This window comes from Rhinocladiella mackenziei (assembly GCF_000835555.1).
Source record: "Rhinocladiella mackenziei CBS 650.93 unplaced genomic scaffold supercont1.3, whole genome shotgun sequence".
Lineage (NCBI taxonomy): Eukaryota > Fungi > Ascomycota > Eurotiomycetes > Chaetothyriales > Herpotrichiellaceae > Rhinocladiella > Rhinocladiella mackenziei.
Window position 1 is genome coordinate 416,993 of NW_013550602.1, and position 21,139 is coordinate 438,131.

Below are 21,139 nucleotides of genomic sequence, written 5' to 3' on the forward strand. Positions count from 1 at the left end.
TTAGGCGATAAAGTATGGATTAGGAGAACAGAAATTCAGATTGGCGGAGTGTTGGAGAGGATGCGGAAGGTACGTAGGTAACCGCACATGGGGAAGCACGCCGTGTAATTAATTAATTATTAAGCATCTTCTACTTCCACCAGAGATTGACCGCCAAGAATTTGGATGCAATTAATCAAAACCCCCCGAGCAGGACGAAGATGGTGGAATTCACCAAGGGGACAATCACAATTTTCCACCGCTTCAGGTCACCACGTGCTGCGAGCTGACCTCGCCCGTCGGATAGAATGACGGCGGATGCGAAATGGAAAGAGCCGAACTGTTGTACACCGGGCGTTGAGGACCATCCCAATATCCAAATACAGCATGTCTTTCCAACAGAGAGGGCTCATTCTGTTTTTGGTTGAGGCTTCCTTCTGACTGTCAGGTCGTCCAGCACATTCGCAGTGCCACCATCACCTCTCTTGGTCTCGGCGACTTTAAATGCCTTGCCTTCACCACCAATGTCGAGACCCCTCTCTACGCGCTCGTAGGCTTTGTCACTCCGATCAGTCAGGATGCTCAACTCGTCTTCGCTCAAGATCGCTTCCTGGCCGTCAGAGTGTGCGATGTCGTACTTTTCAAAATCATCGTTCGCCAAAACTCCTCGAACATCATTCAAATCCGCGCCGGATAGAGGATGGAGGTCTGAGAGGAGAGACTTGAATTTCCCTTTCTGAATCACCAGCTTTTCGAGTTTTCTCTTCCCCTCCGCTTTCAGAAGAAGAGTCTCCTCAACCGTACCCCGGGTGGCTAGCCGGTACACGATGACGGGCTTGGTCTGGCCGATTCGATGTACGCGATCCATCGCCTGCAAATCCTGCTGCGGGTTCCAGTCAGAATCGAACAAGATCACCGTGTCTGCTGCCGTCAAGTTAATTCCTTGGCCTCCAGCGCGGGTAGATAATAGGAACAGATTATAGGATTTATCGGTGTTGAATTTGGTAATTTGCGCGTATCGGTCTTCTTGCGCCACGGAACCATCAATTCGGCATACTTTCCAGCCACGTAAATCAACGGCATAAGTTTCCAGGATGTCAAGAGTGGTTTTGAACTGGCTGAAAATGAGGACTTTGTGGCCGAATTCGAAGAGTCGCGGGAGAAGGGTGTCGAGAAGAAGAATCTTGCCAGATGCTTTGATCAGGCTGTCATCCACTTTCGGATCGTCTCCTGACTCCTCCTCAGCCTCGGTACTGGGCTTCCATGGCCAGTAGAAGTTGTGCGGGCTGTTGCAGGCGAGTCTGGCTTGCATTATAGGATTCTGTAATTTCTTTGACGATATCTCTTTCTTAGCTAGCTTGAGCGTTTGTGCTCGTTCAATTTCCTCCGTCTCATCAGACGAGATATCACGGGATTCTTCGAACGAAGATGCGCGGTCGAGGTTGATGTCTTCTTCACCGTGCTCCAGTCGACGAAGTCGCGCGTTGAACTCACGGTCTGTCACGTCGCGGTAGCTAGCCCGGCCTGCCTTTCGACCACGGCGAACCGATCCCATGGATGTGACCGATCCAGGAGTAGAGTCGCGGCTTTGCTTGACGCTCTTCGCTGGCGTGGAACGTCCGCTATCATTGGCTTTACGTTTGAGGGAGGCGGTACGGCTTTTAGCCTCAATTCGTTCGACCGCCTTCTCTTCAAGGTACGACCTGCTTGTCCCAGCAAGAATTTCCCTGTACAGCTCTTTCTGCTCCGAGGACAAAGGTGCGTATAGGATATACTCTCGCTTTTTGGGCAATGATGACTCGACATCGGTCTTGACCCGGCGAAGCAAGAAAGGCTTGAGGATTGCGTGCATGGTGGACACAAGATTATTCTTGCGTTTCAGGGCCCTGCCATCGGCATCAGTCTTATTTTCCAGTACGCTTGAGAAGTCAAACCATTTCTCGAAACTATCGAGATCGTTGAAGACTTCGGGTAGCAGGAAGTGAAGAAGAGACCACAGTTCGGCGATATTGTTTTGAAGAGGGGTACCTGTTATTAGGAGTCGGTTGGCAGAGTGGTACGTCATCAACTCCTTTATCAATTTGCAGTTCATGTTCTTTAAGCGGTGCCCTTCGTCCACGATGATATATCGCCATTGGTAATTTGCCAGGAATTTCTTGTCGTTCATGCATATTTCGTAGCTGGTGACCACCACGGGAAACTCGAGTTTGCTCTGGTCTTGGATTTTCATTTTCTTCCGTCTCATCGCGTCTCGGTCAGCTTTGCTGCCATGATACAGTATTGTGTTGATGGTCGGGGTCCAATGCTTGAATTCCTCAATCCAATTCCGCACGGTGCTCAAGGGAGCGGCAATCAAGAATGGGCCAGAGATGTTGTTTTCTTTGAAGAATGCGATCAGTGATATAGCTTGCAACGTCTTTCCTAGTCCCATCTCGTCGGCTAGGATACCGCAGAGACCATTCATCCACAACGACTTCAACCATTCCAAGCCCTCCAGTTGGTATTGTTTCATCTGGCCACCAGTGACAAGGGAGGGTTGTTCGGTAGCAATGAGGTCCTGAGCACCAAGGCCTTCTCCTCCATATTCATCGGCAGCCTCTGCAAGTGCTTCCTGGACCGTTGGGCCGTCTTGAGAAATCTCAATGGTCTCAGCGTCAAAATAGTCTGTGATGCTCTTTTTGGCACCGTTCGCTTTCTTGGGCGGTCGCCCTCGGCCTCGACTGCTCTTCTCAGTCTCTCCTCTTCCCGCCGTTGTGCCTGTCTCGTCCGCAGCATGCGTCCTTGCAGATTTCCTAGTTGGACCTTTTGGTTCCGCGGCCTTAACTTCATTCTTCCGCTTCTTCATGGCTGCACGTCGAGCCGCCTCCTGACTGCGCCGCTGTTGCTCCTTCATCCTATCTGCCATAATGGCCACAAAGACCGAGCTCGTCTTTAGAAGGTTCGTGAGTGCTCTTGACTTGTGATCCATCTCATCATCGTCGTCCTCGTCGGTCGCTTTGGTTTCGGACTGCGCTGAGGGTTCGTTTTTGACGGCGGCATTGGCCTCGGAAGGGCTGGCGTGGACAGGAGATGACGGGGGTGTACTGTGGTCTGAAGACATAGCTGGGGTTGCAGATCCGGAAGTCGTTGAGGACGTGACCATTGTTGTTCCTGATATGTTCTTCGGTGAGAATTGAGGGGTCAAGGTGTTTGGAATATTGAGCTTCGAGAGAGCTCCAAATGGATTGTTCAGCAAACAACTCGGAATACGCGCATCAACAGACACTAACTGGTTCAATGGCCTTGACAGTGGTCAGGATTGACTATTTTCCCTGCTCGACTCCTCAAAGAATAGTGACCAAGAAGGCGCGCCCTGCGTGTCAAGAAAATGTCAATCGCGCTAGAACACGCGATTTCGCGTCAAATCGGGAGCCCACTTAGTCGGAGATCACAGGAAGTCTTTCTGATAGAATCTATAGGTTCTTGGTCCGACCGAATTTCTGCGACATTCCCTTCTTGGATTACTTAAGTCATATTAACACCGTCCAGGACCCAGGAAAACATTCAATACTCAACATTCATCAACTCATGAAGTTTCAGTATGTCTACGCTGAAAGGTCCCTTATGCTGCAACCGTCCCGACATTGTTGGCTCCTCTTCCTGCGACTCGAGTTCGTTGACGGTCTGGCTTTCTGAGTGTATATCTGGATGCGTGGTTAGCTTCTACCAAAATTTTCAGGGGATGAGCATACTTCGCAAATGCCCTTGCTAGCGCCTTCTTGCAGCTAAGCTTCTGACTGCCAACAAATGAATCAACTGTCACGGCAATCGCTCGGTCGATGTCCTGGGAGGAGCAGAAATCGGACAATCTCATTTTGCAAAAGGCTTCTGCGATTCTCATGATTGCCTCGAGGTGACGAACCTATAGCATTTGTCAATACCCATCGACAGCGGTAGGGATTAAACCAACTCACGGTAATAGGGTAAGCCCCGGTTGCCAATGACTCTCTTCGCATATCCGCAAACAATCTAGCAACTTTGTCCTGGTCGATTTGGTACAGCCTCGGTCGACATTTCTCCCGCGCATACAGGATATATTTGCGAAGTAGCTCTTGTGGAATCGCCCCCTCTTGTTGTGGTTCATCGTTGTTGGCTGCATTCGTCTCTTCAGTTTCCACAGCCACTGTGTCACCTGCACCCACACCGAGCCTCGAGGGATGTGCTCGTCCGTGACTGTTGACCACAAAATTCGCCAGACGCTCATCTTCGGCCGGGTCAACGGTATCCTTGACGACGCAGAGAATGTCAAACCGAGACAAGATTGGTTCCGTAAGCTCCACGTTTGCAGCAAAAGGTATTGTACTGTTGTATCGTCCCCCAATGGGATTGGCAGCAGCAACGATGGCACAGCGTGCCTGAAGAGTAGTAACAATACCAGCCTTGCTAATGGAGATAGTTTGTTGTTCCATAGCTTCGTGGATGGAGGTTCGATCTTGATCATTCATTTTGTCGAATTCATCGATTAAACAGGTCCCGCGGTCAGCAAGAACGAGAGCTCCTCCTTCGAGCGTCCATTCCGTTGTCAGGGGATCACGTCGGACAGACGCGGTCAAACCGACGGCTGAAGCACCTTGCCCGGTAGCGAAGACGGCTCGATGTGCAGTTTTCTCAATGTACTTCAGAACCTGTGATTTGGCGGTACCAGGATCACCAAGCAGGAGTACATTAATATCGCCACGAATCTTGTGCTTACCTTGTGCCTCTTTACTGACGCCTCCGAAAAGCGACAAAGCAACTGCAGTCTTGATGTCCTGATGACCGTATATGGACGGGGCTATCGAGTCAATAATCTTCTCCACGATCTTTGGATCCTTAGAAAGGGCTCTGATTTGTCTTTCATCCTCTTCAGTCAGTCTGAAACCAGCGAGTTGATCGTGAGTTTTGATGATGTGATTGGCTTCAAGCATGGTGGCGAAGACAGGGAAGCCATTTTTGTTGTTCAGCTGTCCGCTATAGTTGTTGCGGTAGATAGCGGTGACCTCGATCTCTTCGCCTGGTTTCGCCGTATCAATCAAATCGGCAAGGAGCACAACTTCCCGATGTCGGGGGAGTCGACCGGCTGGAACAGTGCCCGGAGACTCCTGTAGAGTCAACCTCTGGTAGTTTCGGTAGACGGTCTTTTCACTGTTTAGTGTGAAGGGTCCTCGAGATTGGCAGGCCTGACAAAACGTCAATTTTACCTCTGCCGATGTCGATTCTTGAGCAAACGGCCCAAGGGTAACGCCGCATTTGGTGCAAGTGAACTTGACCATCTGGAGTTGGGGAAAGACACCCGTTCGCCTGGTCACCACTCCCGAAACCCGGACAAGGCAATTCAGGTGCGATTGTCGAAGTTGACGCAGCGTGTATTGGACCGGCAAGTCCGAGATTCGCACATGGATTTCCGGATGGATCAGTTCGTAGTTTGGATAATGCAGACGAACGACCTCAAAGGCTGCTTTGTCGAAGATTTTAAGCATTTCTGCCGGAGCATTGGCTAGAAAATAGGCGAGAATGGCCTTTGTCGAGGATAGGTGATCATATGAGACTTCAAGAGACTCGGAGTTGACCTCGCCCAAAGTACGAATGCGAGATCCGTAGACCGACGTGCCATTGGCATCAATGTATTCTGTCAAAAATGACTTGAACTCTCGGGCAATGGTTTTCATGACGGATGGAAGAGTCACCCATTCGGTAGTATTGGACGCCTTGACATCTTGCAATGTTTCGAGAGAGAGTTCCTCTTCCATGATGTTTTCGTCGACATCCATATCGTCCTGGTCTTCGTCATAGTGATGACGGCGTCTTCGGGGTTGCTTTGTTAAATCAATGTCGGCATCTTCGTCGTCATCTGGCATGAATGCTGCGGGCATTTGCCGTCTACGAGCCAGCTCGCGGTCACGTTTGTTCAGACGAGCCTCAAGTTGGCGGCGAGCTGCCAGGTCAAGCTCGTCGTATTCACCCTCATCGTCAATCATTCGGCCTTGGTATGTTTCTTGGTCGCGGCGTTCGCGCTCGTCATTCATGAAATTGTCTCCAAAGAGGTCAATGCCATCTTCGTCTTCGGCCATCTCATCGGCGTCGTCAATATCCCCGATGAGATCGTCCTCTGCATCTAAATCATCGTCTTCCATGTCATCGTTCTCGTTGGTTGGAAGTAAAGGCGGTGACGAAGGGAGCGCTGTACAGTCAGCATTGTCCTTCTAGCACGATCGGGGAGAGCAGATACAAACCTGGCACTGGTGAAGAAGATCCCATATCCTCGTCTTCGTCTCTGGCACGCTTACGCCGGCTGGCATTGCTAGGGCCTCTGTTGGCAGCCGACATGCTCGGTCGGAGGGGTGAACTTTGACAAAGTCAGCCGCGGCGCAGAAATCTCCGTTTGGAGAAGACGCAGTAACGTACCTCATATTTCCTCAACGACTGGACGGGAAAGGGAGTGTGGTCTTGCAATCGTGGTGGATGTGTGGTTCAAAAATTGAGCAAAGTGAATTGTTCCAATTCAACCACTTTACGCGTGAGTTCAAACGCGTCGCGAGCGTGTTTGGGCAACGCTCTACCAAATCAGGCATCATCAGCCTGCAGGGCACTTCGTGGAAAAGCGGAGGGCCATCAGTTCTCCTCACTGCCAAAGTAAATTGCGCCAGGCTTCACTGCTCTTCTCTCTGCTTGGACCTTTCTTCCCATCATTATCATATTGCCTCCTTCTTCCCCGTCTATCGCAACAATGGATGGCATTCCTGAGAATGCGGAAACTAAACAATCTGCCTGCATAGACAGCCAGGTACCAAAGGACTCCCAAACGGCATCAGAGTAAGGCATCATTCAAACTTCACATCTCGACCATACTGATATCTGCCCGCTTAGTTTCATCAATCAACAGTTAGCCCTCGAGGCTGATGCTCGAGAAGTCCTTCCCTATGTAACAGTCCTCACGTCGGACTTGAACGGCTTTCTTCTGACAACGTAACAGAAATTCGACAAATGCACGAACGTCCTTGGGCCTCTCCGCCAGAATGTGTTTGCATGTCTCACATGTAGTCCGCCGCCTGCCTCTGAGGCGCAAGTCTATGTCCCCGCTGGAATTTGCTACTCGTGCTCTATCTCCTGCCACGGCGAGCATACCCTCGTTGAACTATTCAGCCGGCGCGACTTCGTCTGCGATTGTGGCACAAGCAGGCTGCCCTCCAGCTCGCCCTGCACTCTTCGATCCGATTCCCGGACAGGAAATAGAGGGGTCCATTCCCAAGAACCCAGACAGGGTAATCATTACAATCACAACTACCAAAATCGGTTCTGTGCGTGTGGAGAGGAATATGATGCCGAAACAGAAAAGGGAACCATGTTCCAGTGTTTAGGGTTAGGCACAGTTGAAACGGGCGGTTGCGGAGAAGACTGGTATCATCCCGAATGCCTGATGGGTCTAAGAAGAGATTGGTTCAAGACCCAAGATCCCAGGAATCAGGCTTTGACGCAGAAAGATGAGGAAGGAGAAGTATCCCACCCGGTACCGCCAGGTTTCCCAGACGAGGACGATTTTGACGCCATGATATGCTACAAGTGCGTCGAATCAAATCCCTGGATCAAGAAGTATGCTGGTACTCCTGGCTTTCTCAAGCCGGTTTTTCGACAGGGTACGCCCGTGAGCACGAACACTAATGGCACCAATGAGCCCTCTTTACCAACGAACGGCACCAGCAACCTCAAGCGCAAGGCTTCCGACAGCGACCTAGAAGCAGGGGCCTCAAGCCCTTCAAAGCGTGTTAAGGAGGACGACGACCCTCCAACCTCTGCCACGACCGAACCCACATCCTCCGTACCGTCAACTGAGACAAAGCCCACTCACAAACACGACTCCCTTCCCCCTGTACCAAAAGGATCCTTCTCCTTATTCCTCCAGCCGGATTTCCGCGATCACATCTGCCACTGCCCGGCATGCTACCCAAATCTAATCCCCCACCCACAACTCGTTGAGGAAGAAGACACCTACGAGCCTTCAATTTCCTCGGCGTCCGGGTCGCACGCCGGTGCCGGCTCAGGAACCCGCTCCCATGGGACCGCCAGCCTCCTAGATCGCGGCGAAGCGGCACTCTCGACGATGGACCGCGTCAAAGCCATCGAGGGTGTCATGGTCTACAACCACCTCCGGGATAAGGTTAAGGAATTCCTAAAACCGTATGCCGAGAGCGGCCAGCCCGTCTCTGCGGAGGATATCAAGGCCTACTTTGAGAAGTTGCGTGGAGATGAAGGTGGGATTCGCGAGGCGAGTGCGAAGCCTGTCGACAGTGCTGGAGAGGGTAGCGGTGGTGGGAGCGATAATAGAAGGGAACAGTCTGGTTACTAAGGCAGCCGAGGTCACTTACTTCTGCCAAACACACGGGACGGAATACTTTTCATGGCCCAAATGAGGAAAAGGGGAACTTCTCAAGCGCGTGTGTAATGTATACTTGCGCTGTTCAATTCGAGCAGACAGAATTGAGGCTAAAAAGCTCTGTGATCCATTGATCTCTTCTTGTGCACTTTCATGGTTCTCTTTTGACAGTAAAACGCTCTCACGAATACCCTGGCCTACTCTAACCTGCCATCTCTCCTCCCACTCTCAGCGATCTGGATGCTGTTCTCAAGCTCCGCACAACCGTAGCAAGAAAACTTGTTCCCTTAGCCCCTTTTTCGCTGTTCCTCAACCTCCAAGGCTCGCTTTTCTGTGCTGTTCCGTGTTTGTATCCTGAACAATGTACCTATCCAGCCCATCAGGACTCTCACATCCAATTATTACGTCTCACTGGGTTTTTTGAGTGTTGTTTTTGGTGGTGGTTGGTTCTGATTCGAAACAGTACCAGCCCTTCCCCGCCTTTGGTTTGTTCCCCCTTTCCGCAAAAGCTCTCGTTCAGTTTCAGATTGCATTCCCGGTCCTCACGTCTATGTCAGCCATGATGCAATCCTGCCGCTTAGCCAATCTCTCCCGTGTCTTTCTGTAAGGGCCTCTGGGACCTCTCTTCCGAACAGACATGGATTGATTTGAAAGGCCTATCTCGATTGATCTCCTGGCTGCTCGCGTGACCATCTTTGGCTCGGCCTCTAGCTTGGCCTTTGGCTTTGACTTGGCCGCCGCCTTGATCTTCAGCTTCTTCGGACTCTCATCATAGTCTTCACCCTCCCACGTCGTCTTGGACCTCCTTCGCTCCGTCACTTGAGGGCTGTTGAAGGAATTGCTAAGACTTTCTTCGTGACTAACGGGATCAGCATCTCTCTTTCTTTTAAGATTCTTCATGACCAGCTTGATCTTAGGGTTTGGTTCCACGACAGAACCTCGACAGCCAGTCCCAGGGGTTGGCTCATTGACCTTTCCGAGTCTGTATGCGTAGTTGATACGGGCGCGACTATGGTCTCCTCGGATAAGACCTGGGAGTTCCTCGAGATCTTCGTTCTCAGGAATCGGGGAACAAGATAGAGCTCTCAATGAAGTTGATGGATCAGACTTTCCCCAGTCGAAGTCTTCGTTCTCTGAAATAGGAGAATATGAGGGTGTTCTGACTAAAAGCCTCGATCTCTTCGCCCCTTTCCAATTTTTGAAAATTGCTTCCTGGCTTTCTGAAGAAGATTCAATGCTTCGGATCAACCTCGACTCGACAGGGCGGATGGTCCTGTTGGAGTTCCGCTTTCGCCGGGTGCCAGGGTCGCAAGAGTCCTTTGCTTCGCTGTGATAACAATCCCGATTGTCAATCGTCTTTATAAGATTTCCGCTCAACGTGGGCTTCTGACGGGCAGGTGAATTTGTGGGAGGAATCTGACGTTGATTTTGGCGAAGAGAAACACGTGGATCGGTTTCCAACTCCCAAGAGCTGAGCCCATCAATTGCATCCATGGATCTTGACATGTTCCCAAATACCTTTGCCGAAACTGGGGTGTTCAGAATATGATCCCACTCGAAGTCACGGGAAGACTCTGGTTCCTTAGAAAGTCTTGTCGCTATGGTTTGGCCTGGTTGATCCACACCATCAGGGGCATTTTGTATGCTGCGAGGCGGACTGCAAGGTGGACTGGGCGGCTCGCTAGGAAACGTAACGACTGAGAGTGGGCGATGGGTATTTTGAGAACGCTGCTTGAATATTCGAGCTTTTAGCTTGTTCCGTCCGGCTCCGTTCAAGAAGTGTGAATGGAGCCATGTTTTCTTTGAGTTATGGACAGTACCACTTGCTGCGGTTATTTGCTTCTTGACCTCTCGGTTGAGTGTTCCAGACCGAATGTCTTCAAAACTGTCTCCCTGATCTCCCATATAATCCTCTCTTGCACAGGACGACACATACTCGGACTTGTTTTCATTCTCGGCGACGTATGTGAAAAACGCACTGTCCCTTATATCTGATGGATCTTGCTGCCAAACTCCGAGCACACTTGTCGGTATCTGATGCTGCTGTAGGAATTCCCATGCCCGTTCAAGCTCGGATGGATAGGCAAATTCGTAATTGCTGGCAAATACCATGTAATCCACATAATCCTTGAACACATTCAAATCAATGAAAGATGGTGGGTGTTCAAGGCCGGGAATTTCAGGACCGATATGTCTGCAATAATCCCATATCTCGGCAACAGAAGTCGGGTGTAGACTACGAAGTCCCACCGCCCGTTGGATTTGACTGGATTCATACTCTGTCAAGCCAAGGAGTTCGGCCAAGGCTTCCGAAGAACGGTCCTCTGATAGACGTGTGTAGATATGGTACTGGAGAGACAATGGAAGAGAATCCCATGCATTAGAATGGCCAGTCCGCGTAACACGACCTTGATCCTGTGGCATGTCAGCGGCTACATAACAATCTGGAAGAATCAAACACAAACCTGTTCACGAGCAATGTCGGGTCCAACCACTTGTTCGTCTACCATTCGCTCAATTGTGCGCACTCCAACCATTGACAAATCATCAAGATCCATCCCGTTGTTGTTGTCATTTGTAGCTGTGTCTTGAACATCAAAGTGCTCGTGGCATTGTTGTGTCCGCGCCCGTCCCCCTGGCGCCTCATTCTGATTGATACGCAAATTAGCGATCGAGAAGCTCAGCTCCTCCTCGGACAACGACTCTGTCAATTGAGAGGCATCAAGAGATTTCCTGGCTGTGAGTGGAAGGGATGGGAAGGCAGCTGGAGGATTATTCGGGTCGAAAGAAATGACTTGTTTTCTGAGTAGATCAGGGTAGGCTGGTCTTGTACGAGCTGGCCCTTTGCCTTTTCGCCTGGAAGAAAAGTCTTCCTCCTCAAGGCGAACTGGCGCTGAGATGTTGCTTCTAAGTTGCATGGTATCGCACTATGGGATACATCGGATCGGTGGAGGGCTCGGCGTAAGAGTCCGCGGTTGAGAAAGCCCAAGCACAATGAAAGAAAGTGGTAATTAACGGAAAGTGCCGTGAAGTGAATCACCCAAGACGCAAACGTTGAAGGCAGGCAGTCCAGGACTCAGCATTCATTGTGTGGCATCTCAGCGTTGATTGTAACACTGGGTCGCTGCAAAGCGTGCAGACGCTGATTACAAGACTGCTATCTTAGAAGAAGACGCGCGATGAATTCAGTTTTTGCTCAGCAAAATCTGAAATGGAGAAGACCGTGACCTACCACACAATGAGCCCCGAATAGTGAATGATCCGCAGTGCGAGTGATATAAAAGACCAGTCAGAAGCTAAATTGCAGCGTTGATGGAATCCGATCATGTGAAGGCAATAATGTCTGCGATCGTTTCAAGCAACCGAGCCCTTTTATGCAGTCCTCTGCTTGACTCCTGTCCTTGACTCTTCTCGGTCGCAAAACCACTCTGATTGCCACCATATGACAAACTCGAACGGTGACAATTTCAACCGTTTGACAGGCCTGGCGGTCGGCTTCCTCCGAAAGGAAGGCTTTGAACGAAAAAGGGGTCCAACTCCAACTTAAGCAGGGAGGCATTCTGCGATACTGAACTTGATCATTCATGTCGTCATGTGGCCTTTCCTGAAGCCAGCCTCGAGGAAAGGGAGCTCATAGTTGGATGCTAGCATAGCGTGGCCTTCTCAGAGATCATCTCAACTCTCTCTGAAGGTCTAGAATATCAGTAAAAGGGGCGACGCCTTCTCTGACATCGACGTTGTCCCCTCGTAGCGTCTCATGTCCCAAATCCTCCTCGGAGTTGTAGACGTCATCAATAGTTCGTTTCATGGGTCGCTGGATCAGTGATGAGGAGCCTTGGCTTTGGTTTACAGGAGAGTCAAACTGCCTGACTGCAGAATTGGAAGATGAGACTTGACGTTCAGCTTTGAGAATTTCTTGTAGATCGAGCAACACATTCTTCATATCATCCGACATAGTTATGCAGAATCTTTGTGATTGTACAACGTGGATGGCAGAAAAGGCGCTGACTCCATAAATGACCATCAGGTAGGCCGCCACCAAGACCGCAGATCGATCGTTTCCAGACTCACAAAAGATCAGGGCCTTGCCTCGAATGTCATGCACATTCTCGACAGGCGTTTGGGCGCACGTAGTTTCCAAGTGGTCGTTTATGGACCTTATGACCGGCCTGAGTTTGGGAATAAAGTCATGCGGAAATTCGAAATCGAAAGTCAATGTTGATATCCCTTCACTCGAGGGAAAAGTGGCAGGATGGAGGAAGGTTGGTCGGGCGATAACCGCTCTGACACTTCGGACAGCAACCATAAGAGTGATGCCGGTATTTTTCACAAACTCTCTATCCCTTGCAGCGCTGCTTGGACCCAGCAAGAGGAAAGGAAGTATAGGCTGAGCGGTTCTGCGCATCTCATATTTCCATGACAGCATTGTGTGGCTCATGTCTAGCCTGTGACCAGCACTCAGTGCTTTGAGAAAGCTAGGGTTGCCATACTCGCTGGAACTCTGCTCAAATGGAGCACTGAAAACATGGAAAGATGGCTTGCCATTTTGGTAGTCGAGATTCGGAGGCGGTATATGGACCCGAGGCGATTCGAAATGTCGTTTGTCGCTATATGGAAAGGCTTTAACGTAGGAAGTGCTATGGCCATAGAGATCATCTGCTGAGGTCCCCATTGAAGATAAAGGCCTCTTCTTCTAGAGGTTACCAAAAAGGTCCTCTACGGTGGCAACCCGGATTGCCACAAGGATGTTGAGTGTGGCGAATATTTTCGACCGGATGGGCACTGGACAGTGGAATTCTGGCTGTACATGCAGTCCCTGAGAATAGGAAAGCCGTTATTTAGTGGTCGTTGTATTGATCAACACCACAGGGGACCCTCGCGCCATCCTCGTGGCATTCGAATGCCCCGTTTGAAATCGATCAAAACTGCAGTTCAGGGTCACGATAACGCCGACCGGTCGTATGAAGCAGTCCCAAGTATGAGTAGCACTCATGCACAATATTGGAGGATGGCTGAGGCCAGGGGCGTTCCTTATCGGCAGCTTCAGGCTAGGAGATGAATCCTTCCAGATGAAGGGGTCATCAAACAATTCCCGAGCGAATTGATCCACATACAGGAGAATGTACTGGACAGAGTACAGCGAGAAATCAGTGATATGTCGACGCCTCAAGGATGCTGGCGAGGAGAAATTGAGAGCATGATGAGAGGGCTTTGGTGACCGATGGAGCCTTTTCCTCGCCCAGGGCCGGAAAATAGTTATTGCATGGGAGACTTCCTCGCTGCTTTAAACAGGACATATATTTCTCAACTGGATGTAGAAAGTAACGGCTGACCGGTGGTGTACAGTCTAAATTGCTGCCAGGTCTTTGCTCAGGTCGTCTTTCTGCCAGCATCTGAGGTCGTTCTTTCATAGAATGGATAGGAATTTTTCTCTATCTGAGCAGTAGTGTACAATGCCATTTATGCAGATCCAAGGTTGCCAGTCCTACACCGCTGTCACCTCGCACCGCCTTTCATCCAGAACAACCATAGACATCATTCTTTTTTCTCGCCCTCTTCAGATTTGGGAGCGTCTTCTTTGGGTTGTGATTCCGCTTGTTGCAACTTTTCCCGCTTGAATTGTCGCTCTATCTGCCACAAAGCCCGCTCGACTTCTCCACTCAATTCCGGTACGCCTGTTGCCTTCGCGACAAGGTTGTGGCTATTTGCCGGAAGGATGATTTGCTCCGGTGGCGCACTACCATCCAGGATTTGACCGCGCGTAACAAAGGTAAAATCGGGGGCATCAGGTGCAGCTTGTTCATACAAGTCCTCGATCTCTGGCGGTGAAACCGGTCGGAAGAGGCGGTTATCCAAAATGAAGTCCAGATGGTCAGACCCTTTTAAAGCTGTTTGATGTTAGCAAGCATTTCCCACATCATCAGCTATTAGCGTAGTCGTCACCTCTCCAATGCGACCAGCAGCGATATGCAGCATAGAAGAATGGGATATTGGGTATTCTGGACTTTGTCAGTGATTCTTTCGTCGTGCGGATCTGGGAAAAGAAACCTCTTACACGGGTACTAGGGTGAATGGTATTGTAAAAGGCATGGCAACCATGCTCCCAAGAAAGCGGTTCCAGTGCAGCTGCTTCCTCTCTCGAGCCAGTCTTCCTAAGACTTTGGGGACATCCTCCGGCTTCATGACGTTCCCCGGGTAAATGACGTCAAACTTCTTGTTCTCTGCAATCTGCTCGGCCTGCAACTTCGGATTCGAAGGAGGAAAGCTTTTCAACGCCCACTCCTGGTACGGAATACGTTGGAGGCCTTGATTGCCATATTTCACCAATTGTTTCCGCCAGCCTCCGTCAGCGGCCTCCCAATCTGCCCATGTCTCCGCGGCCTTTTTGGTTAAGCGATCGACGATTTTCACATTGCCAGAGGACTTCTGTTCTGCGCGTCGACAGTATATCAGGGCTTGTCGCGTTGTGAGGGGAAGGAGAAAGAGGCGCATAGCAAATGGCTAGGAGGAAGAAACGGAGGTAGGGGACAGCACACGTCTGTGCCTTTAGCACTGTCGCAATTGAATCATGATTAGGGCGACTAGAAATGAGTGACTGACGGAAAATGCCCTGAACTTCATGCGAAAAGTTATAGAAATAAAATGGCAAAAATGCCGGCCTGGCGAATAGAGGTGAAGCTTCTCATGAAGTTGTGCCTTATTCCGCCACTGATTCGCTCTCTTCAGCCCCTACCAACTCCCCAATGCTGTCAGCCATCCGCCAAGTGACATCGGCTCCCTAGTGACTGATGACTGGACATTCATGTCCATGCTTATTTACGCAGTGCTTTCCTCAATATGCCAGGGGAACCTTTCCGGCAAGCAGAATCCAGTGAAGCATAAAAAGTACACAATCTCCCATTCCTACATTGCGCACTCGACCCCCGACAATCAAACGACATGCCCTTCATCAGACTCCCTTGCTGAGGCTCTGTTTTACGCCTTGCCGCCCTATTTAGCCCTGAACATGATGCGAACTGGCTTTCCGTGGAATGCCCAGTCGCAAGAGCCCGAGAAAGATTTGGCCTTATCTGAGGAGAACAATGATCGAGCCATTTCTCGGCTGGAGGAAATAAAACAGGGCGAAGCTCCAAGCTCGGCAACTCGAAATCATTCCTCGAGTCAAACTCCTCAACCGAAGAGGCAGAACAGTGCGCCAGGGAAGCATCGGAATGGGTCATTGAAAGGTTCTGCACGAGGCAAATTACCTGCCTTCAACGTGCCGCCGGATTCTGGCACATCGAAAGCGACGTCGCCGTTACCAGTCCGAACCATTCCTCGTAAGCCCCTCCCCAAGAAGGGGCGATGCAATCCAACTAATGTTCATTCTAGCTTGGGTGAGAGATGCAGAAGAAGACGACCTTGATGACCCCCAGTTTCATTTCCCAGACGCTCCACACGCGGCCTTTGTCGCGCAACACAACAATAGCCCTTCAAACGTCAGACGCCCCCTTCTGTCCGGTCAACAGCCTCAAGACCATGGATTCACAACGGCCTCGGGCCAAAGTCGACCAGAGCGAGTCTCGAGATGGATAACCTTTGGTCGTGCAAGTGCGTATCCACACGAGAATTTCGATGGCGAAAAGGTGGATCCGGAATACCTCGACCAGAACTTCACCGACTATTCGAAGCCCTGGTTGGCTGATCATGATGAAGATGGTCTCGAAGACAGCAGCAGCAGGTATCGCGCGTTCCGCCGGAAAAGACAAGTCTGGTATAAGAGGGCTCAATTCACAATCCTTCGAAATCCGTTCATTCCTCTCGCATTCCGACTGACCGTCTTCGCCTTTGCCCTTATTGCGCTTGGCCTAGGCGCTTCAATATACCACGAAACCGGAAGAATTGTGAACTGCGTCAATCAAGACCCGCGAACACGGACAGCAGAATGCGTGGATTTTGTTGGTACAGAAGACCAGGATTACTATCGAGACCCTTCGGGGTTGATGGCGATAATTGTTGACGCCATTGCCCTGGTTTACACCATATATATCACCTACGACGAATACTTCTCAAAACCACTGGGATTGCGATCTGCTCGTGCAAAAGTGCGACTGATCCTGCTGGATCTGTTCTTCATCATATTTCAGTCAGCGAATCTCAGCCTGAGTTTCGAATCTTTAACTGTGGATGAAGGTGCTTGCAAAGTGGGCGATTCACCCAAAACCTCCAATAGATTTGATAATGTGTGCAGCCGAGCAGAAGCATTGAGCGGAGTCTTGTTGGTCTCTTTAACGGCATGGTTAATGACATTTTCTGTAAGTGTTTTGAGGTATGTGAACCCAGACAGGAGATCCACGTCGAGTACTAATTGTCGACAGATTGGTAGAAAGGATCGACACCAAGTGAAAACGACCTTTCAGACCCGAGAAATTGATTTGCCATTTGTCCGTCCATTAATGAGACATGAATATCCATATCCTCCATTGCATTCGGAGGAGACGGCTTCTTCTGGGTAATAAGAAGGTGTATTCTTTACGGGTCCATAGCTGAAAAGTCCTCCACCTGATCCTTATACTTGCAGGCATGGACCTTCATTTCCATATATTGGGTCACGCTTGAACCAGCCTAGCTTTTCGATTGCCTTAACCTTCTGTTCTTCTCCTGGTCGACCATAACACATGTCCCAGCTTTTTCCTATAGGATAGGAGCCGACCATGCAAAAGTTGCCATAATCCTCGAGCAAGCGATGACCAACGCCGGCAGGTACGATTACGACATCGCCCCTTTCCAAGACTGGCTCCACACGGCCTTCAGCCTCGCCTCCAAAACAACACTTGGCCGACCCGGATGCGATACTGAGAACTTCGTGGGTGCTGGAGTGAAAGTGGGTATCACTGAACATGGTATATCTCCATTGCGGAGATACAACCCCAATGGATTTAAGACGGGATTCGATAGTTGATACGCTGGGATTTGAGAATGCGGAATGATATATCATTAGAGGTTTGCCTTGAATGGAGGTATTGGGAATGCCTTTATGAGCAGGTATTTGATATGTGGAAATGCGCAAGGCGCTCAAGGGAGTGACAGACATTCCGGTCCTGCTGTGATGGTCCTCGAACAATTGTTTCAAGACCTCGTATCTGTAGAATGGGCCAAATGCTATCAAGAACAAAGATGAATCCTTGTGTCTACCTTGAGGTCTGTGGGCTGAAATGGTGTAAACTTATGTTCCCAGGCCTGTCGACAACCCTCTGAAAAAGACGACATCACATGACGTCATTCGTGTTTTTTCTTATTTCCGGGAATCCGGTCCATTGATTGGCTTATCGGAAAAATTCTCTCAGATTATCCGAAGACAGTCAATTTTATTCGATGTCGCAAACATGCCAAGTGCATTATTGAGGCAGCCGACCCAGCACTCTGGAGCCTTTTACTAAGTCACTCCCGCTTCTCTCTGAGGAATTTCTACAAACCACTTATAAACCCGGTTACCCGTCCCTTTTCAACCCTCTCTTTTATTCTGAAGGCGACCTTGTCTACGGATGAAAGTGTTGTGCCTTGGTATTTACCAGCCTCACCGTTCTGTCAACCGATCCGAACCTCCTTCTCTGTTCCTCAGCCATTCTCTTTTCTCCGTCCAGCAAACCTATCTGGCTTCATCTTGAACAGCTCAGAGACGGAACAAGACAAAGTCCCTTCTCGTCCTCGAAACCTCCGAGACTCAACTCTTCCTGGAGTTCACTCGGCCGTTGAACTACCCAGTCGATCCCGGCCCCCCGACCTCCCTAGTCCTTTTTCGACGTGAATAAACAGTAAAAAGTAGCTGCGGAATCAGTTCAATATGGCTCCTGCCGCCGGCACAGCTTCAGCTCCCGCCAATAGGGCCCGAGATGACCTTGACTCTACGTATGAACATGGAGCATTCGCATACCTGCCTCAGCTAACAATTCTCAGGTGGGCTTACCTCGAGGTCAATGTAAACAATGTCATGACCAAACTTCAAGAGGGTCTTGATATGAAGACGTACATGTATGCCAAGTCTTCTTAATTGGAGGTCGTCGAGACACTCACTGTGAAATAGGGGCGTTTACACTGCGGTTCACAACTTCTGCACCTCGCAGAAAGCAGCGACAAACCAAGCTCCATCTGCATCCCAAGCAACTCTGAGCCCGAACCATCGTGGCGCTCACCTTCTCGGCGAAGAACTCTACACACTACTAGGTCGATATCTGACTGAACACCTTCGCGGGGTACTTGTCCAGTCTGAATCGCACACCGATGAGGCTCTCCTCACATTTTACATTCGAGAATGGAAGCGATATACCGATGCGGCCAAGTACAACAACCATCTTTTCAGATACCTCAATCGACACTGGGTCAAGAGAGAGATTGACGAGGGCAAGAAGAATGTCTATGATGTCTACACACTCCACCTGGTGAAATGGAAGGATGACTTCTTCAAGGCTGTCGAGTCCAAAGTTATGGACGCCGTCCTTCGACTTGTCGAGAAACAGCGCAATGGCGAGACGATCGATCAAATGCAGATCAAGGCCATTGTTGATTCGTTCGTGTCACTCGGCTTGGACGAACATGATAGTACTAAGTCTACCCTCGATGTCTACCGCCTGTATTTCGAACGTCCATTCATCGCCGCCACTAAAGAGTACTACACTAATGAGTCAAGACGCTTCGTTGCCGAGAACAGTGTGGTCGAATACATGAAGAAGGCCGAGGCTCGTCTTGAGGAAGAAAGGGAACGAGTGGGACTCTATCTGCATCCCGATATCATGAAGAAGCTCATGGAGACCTGCAACGAGGCTCTTATCAGTGCTCACTCTGTCCTCCTGCGAGATGAGTTCCAGGTTCTTCTCGACAATGAACGCACCGAAGATCTGGCTCGCATGTACAAGCTGTTGTCAAGAATCAAGGATGGGCTGGATCCTCTGCGCACCCGTTTCGAGGTCCACGTTCGCAAGGCTGGTACTGCGGCTGTTGAAAAGGTAGCTGCCAACGGTGACAACTTTGAACCAAAGGTATACGTCGACGCATTGCTCGAAATTCACGGCAAATATCAACAACTCGTCAACGTCGCCTTTAATGGAGAATCAGAGTTTGTTCGGTCGTTGGACAACGCGTGTCAAGAATTTGTCAACCATAACCAAGTTTGCAAGTCAAACTCCACTCGATCCCCGGAGCTGCTTGCCAAATATGCCGATCAACTTCTCAAGAAAGGAGCCAAGGCTGCTGATGAATCTGAGCTTGAAGAATTACTTGTCCAGATCATGGTGGTGTTCAAATACATCGAAGATAAGGATGTTTTCCAGAAGTTTTACTCTCGCATGTTGGCCAAACGTCTTGTTCACACCAGCTCCGTTTCCGATGATGCCGAAACGAGTATGATCAGCAAGCTAAAGGAGGCATGTGGTTACGAGTATACCAACAAACTCCAGAGGATGTTTCAGGATGTTCAGATCTCTAAAGATCTCAATACTGCCTATAAAGACTGGCATGACAAGATATTGGAAGACAGCGATGAGAAGCGAACCGTCGACTCTACTTTCCAAATCTTGGGTACTGGTTTCTGGCCTCTCAATGCTCCCAACACACCATTTGCGCCTCCTGCAGAAATCAGCAAGGCGATAGAATCATTTACTCGTTTCTACGATCAGAAACACAATGGTCGAAAACTTACCTGGTTATGGCAGTTGTGCAAAGGAGAAATTCGTGCCAATTACATCAAGAGCCAGAAAGTCCCCTACACTTTCCAGGTTTCTACTTATCAGATGGCCATCCTTTTACTTTTCAACGATTCGGACAAGCTGGACTATTCTGAGATCAAAGAACTCACCAAGATGACTGATGAGACTATCGAACCGGCCATTGGTATCTTGTGCAAGGCACGTGTGTTGATTCCAAGCCCGGAAGACGGTAAAGCCGCTCCAGGAACGACTTATGCTTTGAATTACAACTTCAAGAACAAGAAGGTCAAGATCAATTTGAACATCACCGTCAAATCGGAGCAGAAGGTTGAGTCCGAAGATACCCATAAGACGATTGAGGAGGATAGGAAGTTGTTGCTTCAGGTATGTCTTTGTCGTTCTTGCCACTTCTGGTTTACTACTAATTCTTCCTAGGCCGTGATTGTCCGTATCATGAAAGGGCGCAAGAAGTTGAAGCATGTCCACCTTGTCGAAGAGGTTATCAATCAAGTCCGCAACCGATTCCCTCCCAAGATTTCCGATATCAAGAAGAACATTGACGCTCTAATGGAGAAAGATTACATTGAACGACTCGATAATGACGAGCTGGCATACATTGCCTAATTCTTCTTTCTCTTATGGCGACGAACCTTCCGGATCTTTACTACATCGTCAATACTATGACTGCACGGAATGCAAGACAGCAATGTTTTTTTATGGGCTTTTGAGCGTATTTCACACCTGTTCGACTGTTTCTTTTCTACGATTTGTCACCACCACCAGCAGGCACAGAGAATGGAGTCAGCAGAACTTAGCAAAGGTGTGAGCTAAAGTCGAAGCAGGGGGACTGACTAGAAAAGGGATATTGTGTGGAGTGAAGATTAGGAACAAACTTGATTCGACAAATGCATGCAAGCAACGGGAAGGTGGTTCATCCAGTTTAGCATTGCGAGGGGTCGGGAACGGGTATTTCGCGTTTTTTTTTTTTTTTTTCCCACCTCGTCATTTTCTCCGTGCCAGAGGGAATAAAGGATTCGGTTGAGACCCAGAAACCCAAAGCCAACGGCAAATGAAATGACTTTGGAATGAT

General features: G+C 49.7%; 9 protein-coding genes across 9 annotated transcripts; 4 read left to right on the plus strand and 5 right to left on the minus strand.

Annotated features, from left to right (window-relative positions):
• Positions 1 to 388: 388 nt before the first annotated feature.
• On the minus strand, positions 389 to 3,121 carry Z518_03702 (uncharacterized protein; the record flags this gene model as incomplete). Its single annotated transcript, XM_013417412.1, has 1 exon — positions 389 to 3,121. The coding sequence occupies one exon, from the start codon at positions 3,119 to 3,121 to the stop codon at positions 389 to 391; it is 2,733 nt and encodes a 910-aa protein (XP_013272866.1).
• A 459-nt stretch (positions 3,122 to 3,580) lies between these two features.
• Z518_03703 (uncharacterized protein) lies at positions 3,581 to 6,324 on the minus strand (the record flags this gene model as incomplete). The annotated part of the gene is made up of 4 exons (XM_013417413.1): positions 3,581 to 3,662; positions 3,711 to 3,880; positions 3,933 to 6,178; positions 6,231 to 6,324. The coding sequence occupies 4 exons, from the start codon at positions 6,322 to 6,324 to the stop codon at positions 3,581 to 3,583; spliced, it is 2,592 nt and encodes an 863-aa protein (XP_013272867.1).
• A 400-nt stretch (positions 6,325 to 6,724) lies between these two features.
• Positions 6,725 to 8,341, plus strand: Z518_03704 (uncharacterized protein; the record flags this gene model as incomplete). The annotated part of the gene is made up of 3 exons (XM_013417414.1): positions 6,725 to 6,810; positions 6,865 to 6,919; positions 6,971 to 8,341. The coding sequence occupies 3 exons, from the start codon at positions 6,725 to 6,727 to the stop codon at positions 8,339 to 8,341; spliced, it is 1,512 nt and encodes a 503-aa protein (XP_013272868.1).
• A 549-nt stretch (positions 8,342 to 8,890) lies between these two features.
• Positions 8,891 to 11,286, minus strand: Z518_03705 (uncharacterized protein; the record flags this gene model as incomplete). The annotated part of the gene is made up of 2 exons (XM_013417415.1): positions 8,891 to 10,783; positions 10,834 to 11,286. 2 exons carry the CDS (start codon positions 11,284 to 11,286, stop codon positions 8,891 to 8,893), a joined length of 2,346 nt encoding a protein of 781 aa, XP_013272869.1.
• A 752-nt stretch (positions 11,287 to 12,038) lies between these two features.
• Positions 12,039 to 13,040, minus strand: Z518_03706 (uncharacterized protein; the record flags this gene model as incomplete). The annotated part of the gene is made up of 1 exon (XM_013417416.1): positions 12,039 to 13,040. The coding sequence occupies one exon, from the start codon at positions 13,038 to 13,040 to the stop codon at positions 12,039 to 12,041; it is 1,002 nt and encodes a 333-aa protein (XP_013272870.1).
• An 863-nt stretch (positions 13,041 to 13,903) lies between these two features.
• Z518_03707 (uncharacterized protein) lies at positions 13,904 to 14,860 on the minus strand (the record flags this gene model as incomplete). Its single annotated transcript, XM_013417417.1, has 3 exons — positions 13,904 to 14,256; positions 14,312 to 14,367; positions 14,424 to 14,860. The coding sequence occupies 3 exons, from the start codon at positions 14,858 to 14,860 to the stop codon at positions 13,904 to 13,906; spliced, it is 846 nt and encodes a 281-aa protein (XP_013272871.1).
• Positions 14,861 to 15,374: 514 nt separating this feature from the next.
• Z518_03708 (uncharacterized protein) lies at positions 15,375 to 16,863 on the plus strand (the record flags this gene model as incomplete). Its single annotated transcript, XM_013417418.1, has 2 exons — positions 15,375 to 15,687; positions 15,740 to 16,863. 2 exons carry the CDS (start codon positions 15,375 to 15,377, stop codon positions 16,861 to 16,863), a joined length of 1,437 nt encoding a protein of 478 aa, XP_013272872.1.
• A 230-nt stretch (positions 16,864 to 17,093) lies between these two features.
• Z518_03709 (uncharacterized protein) lies at positions 17,094 to 17,309 on the plus strand (the record flags this gene model as incomplete). The annotated part of the gene is made up of 1 exon (XM_013417419.1): positions 17,094 to 17,309. The coding sequence occupies one exon, from the start codon at positions 17,094 to 17,096 to the stop codon at positions 17,307 to 17,309; it is 216 nt and encodes a 71-aa protein (XP_013272873.1).
• Positions 17,310 to 18,191: 882 nt separating this feature from the next.
• On the plus strand, positions 18,192 to 20,673 carry Z518_03710 (uncharacterized protein; the record flags this gene model as incomplete). Its single annotated transcript, XM_013417420.1, has 4 exons — positions 18,192 to 18,256; positions 18,305 to 18,379; positions 18,432 to 20,433; positions 20,485 to 20,673. 4 exons carry the CDS (start codon positions 18,192 to 18,194, stop codon positions 20,671 to 20,673), a joined length of 2,331 nt encoding a protein of 776 aa, XP_013272874.1.
• Positions 20,674 to 21,139: the final 466 nt, after the last annotated feature.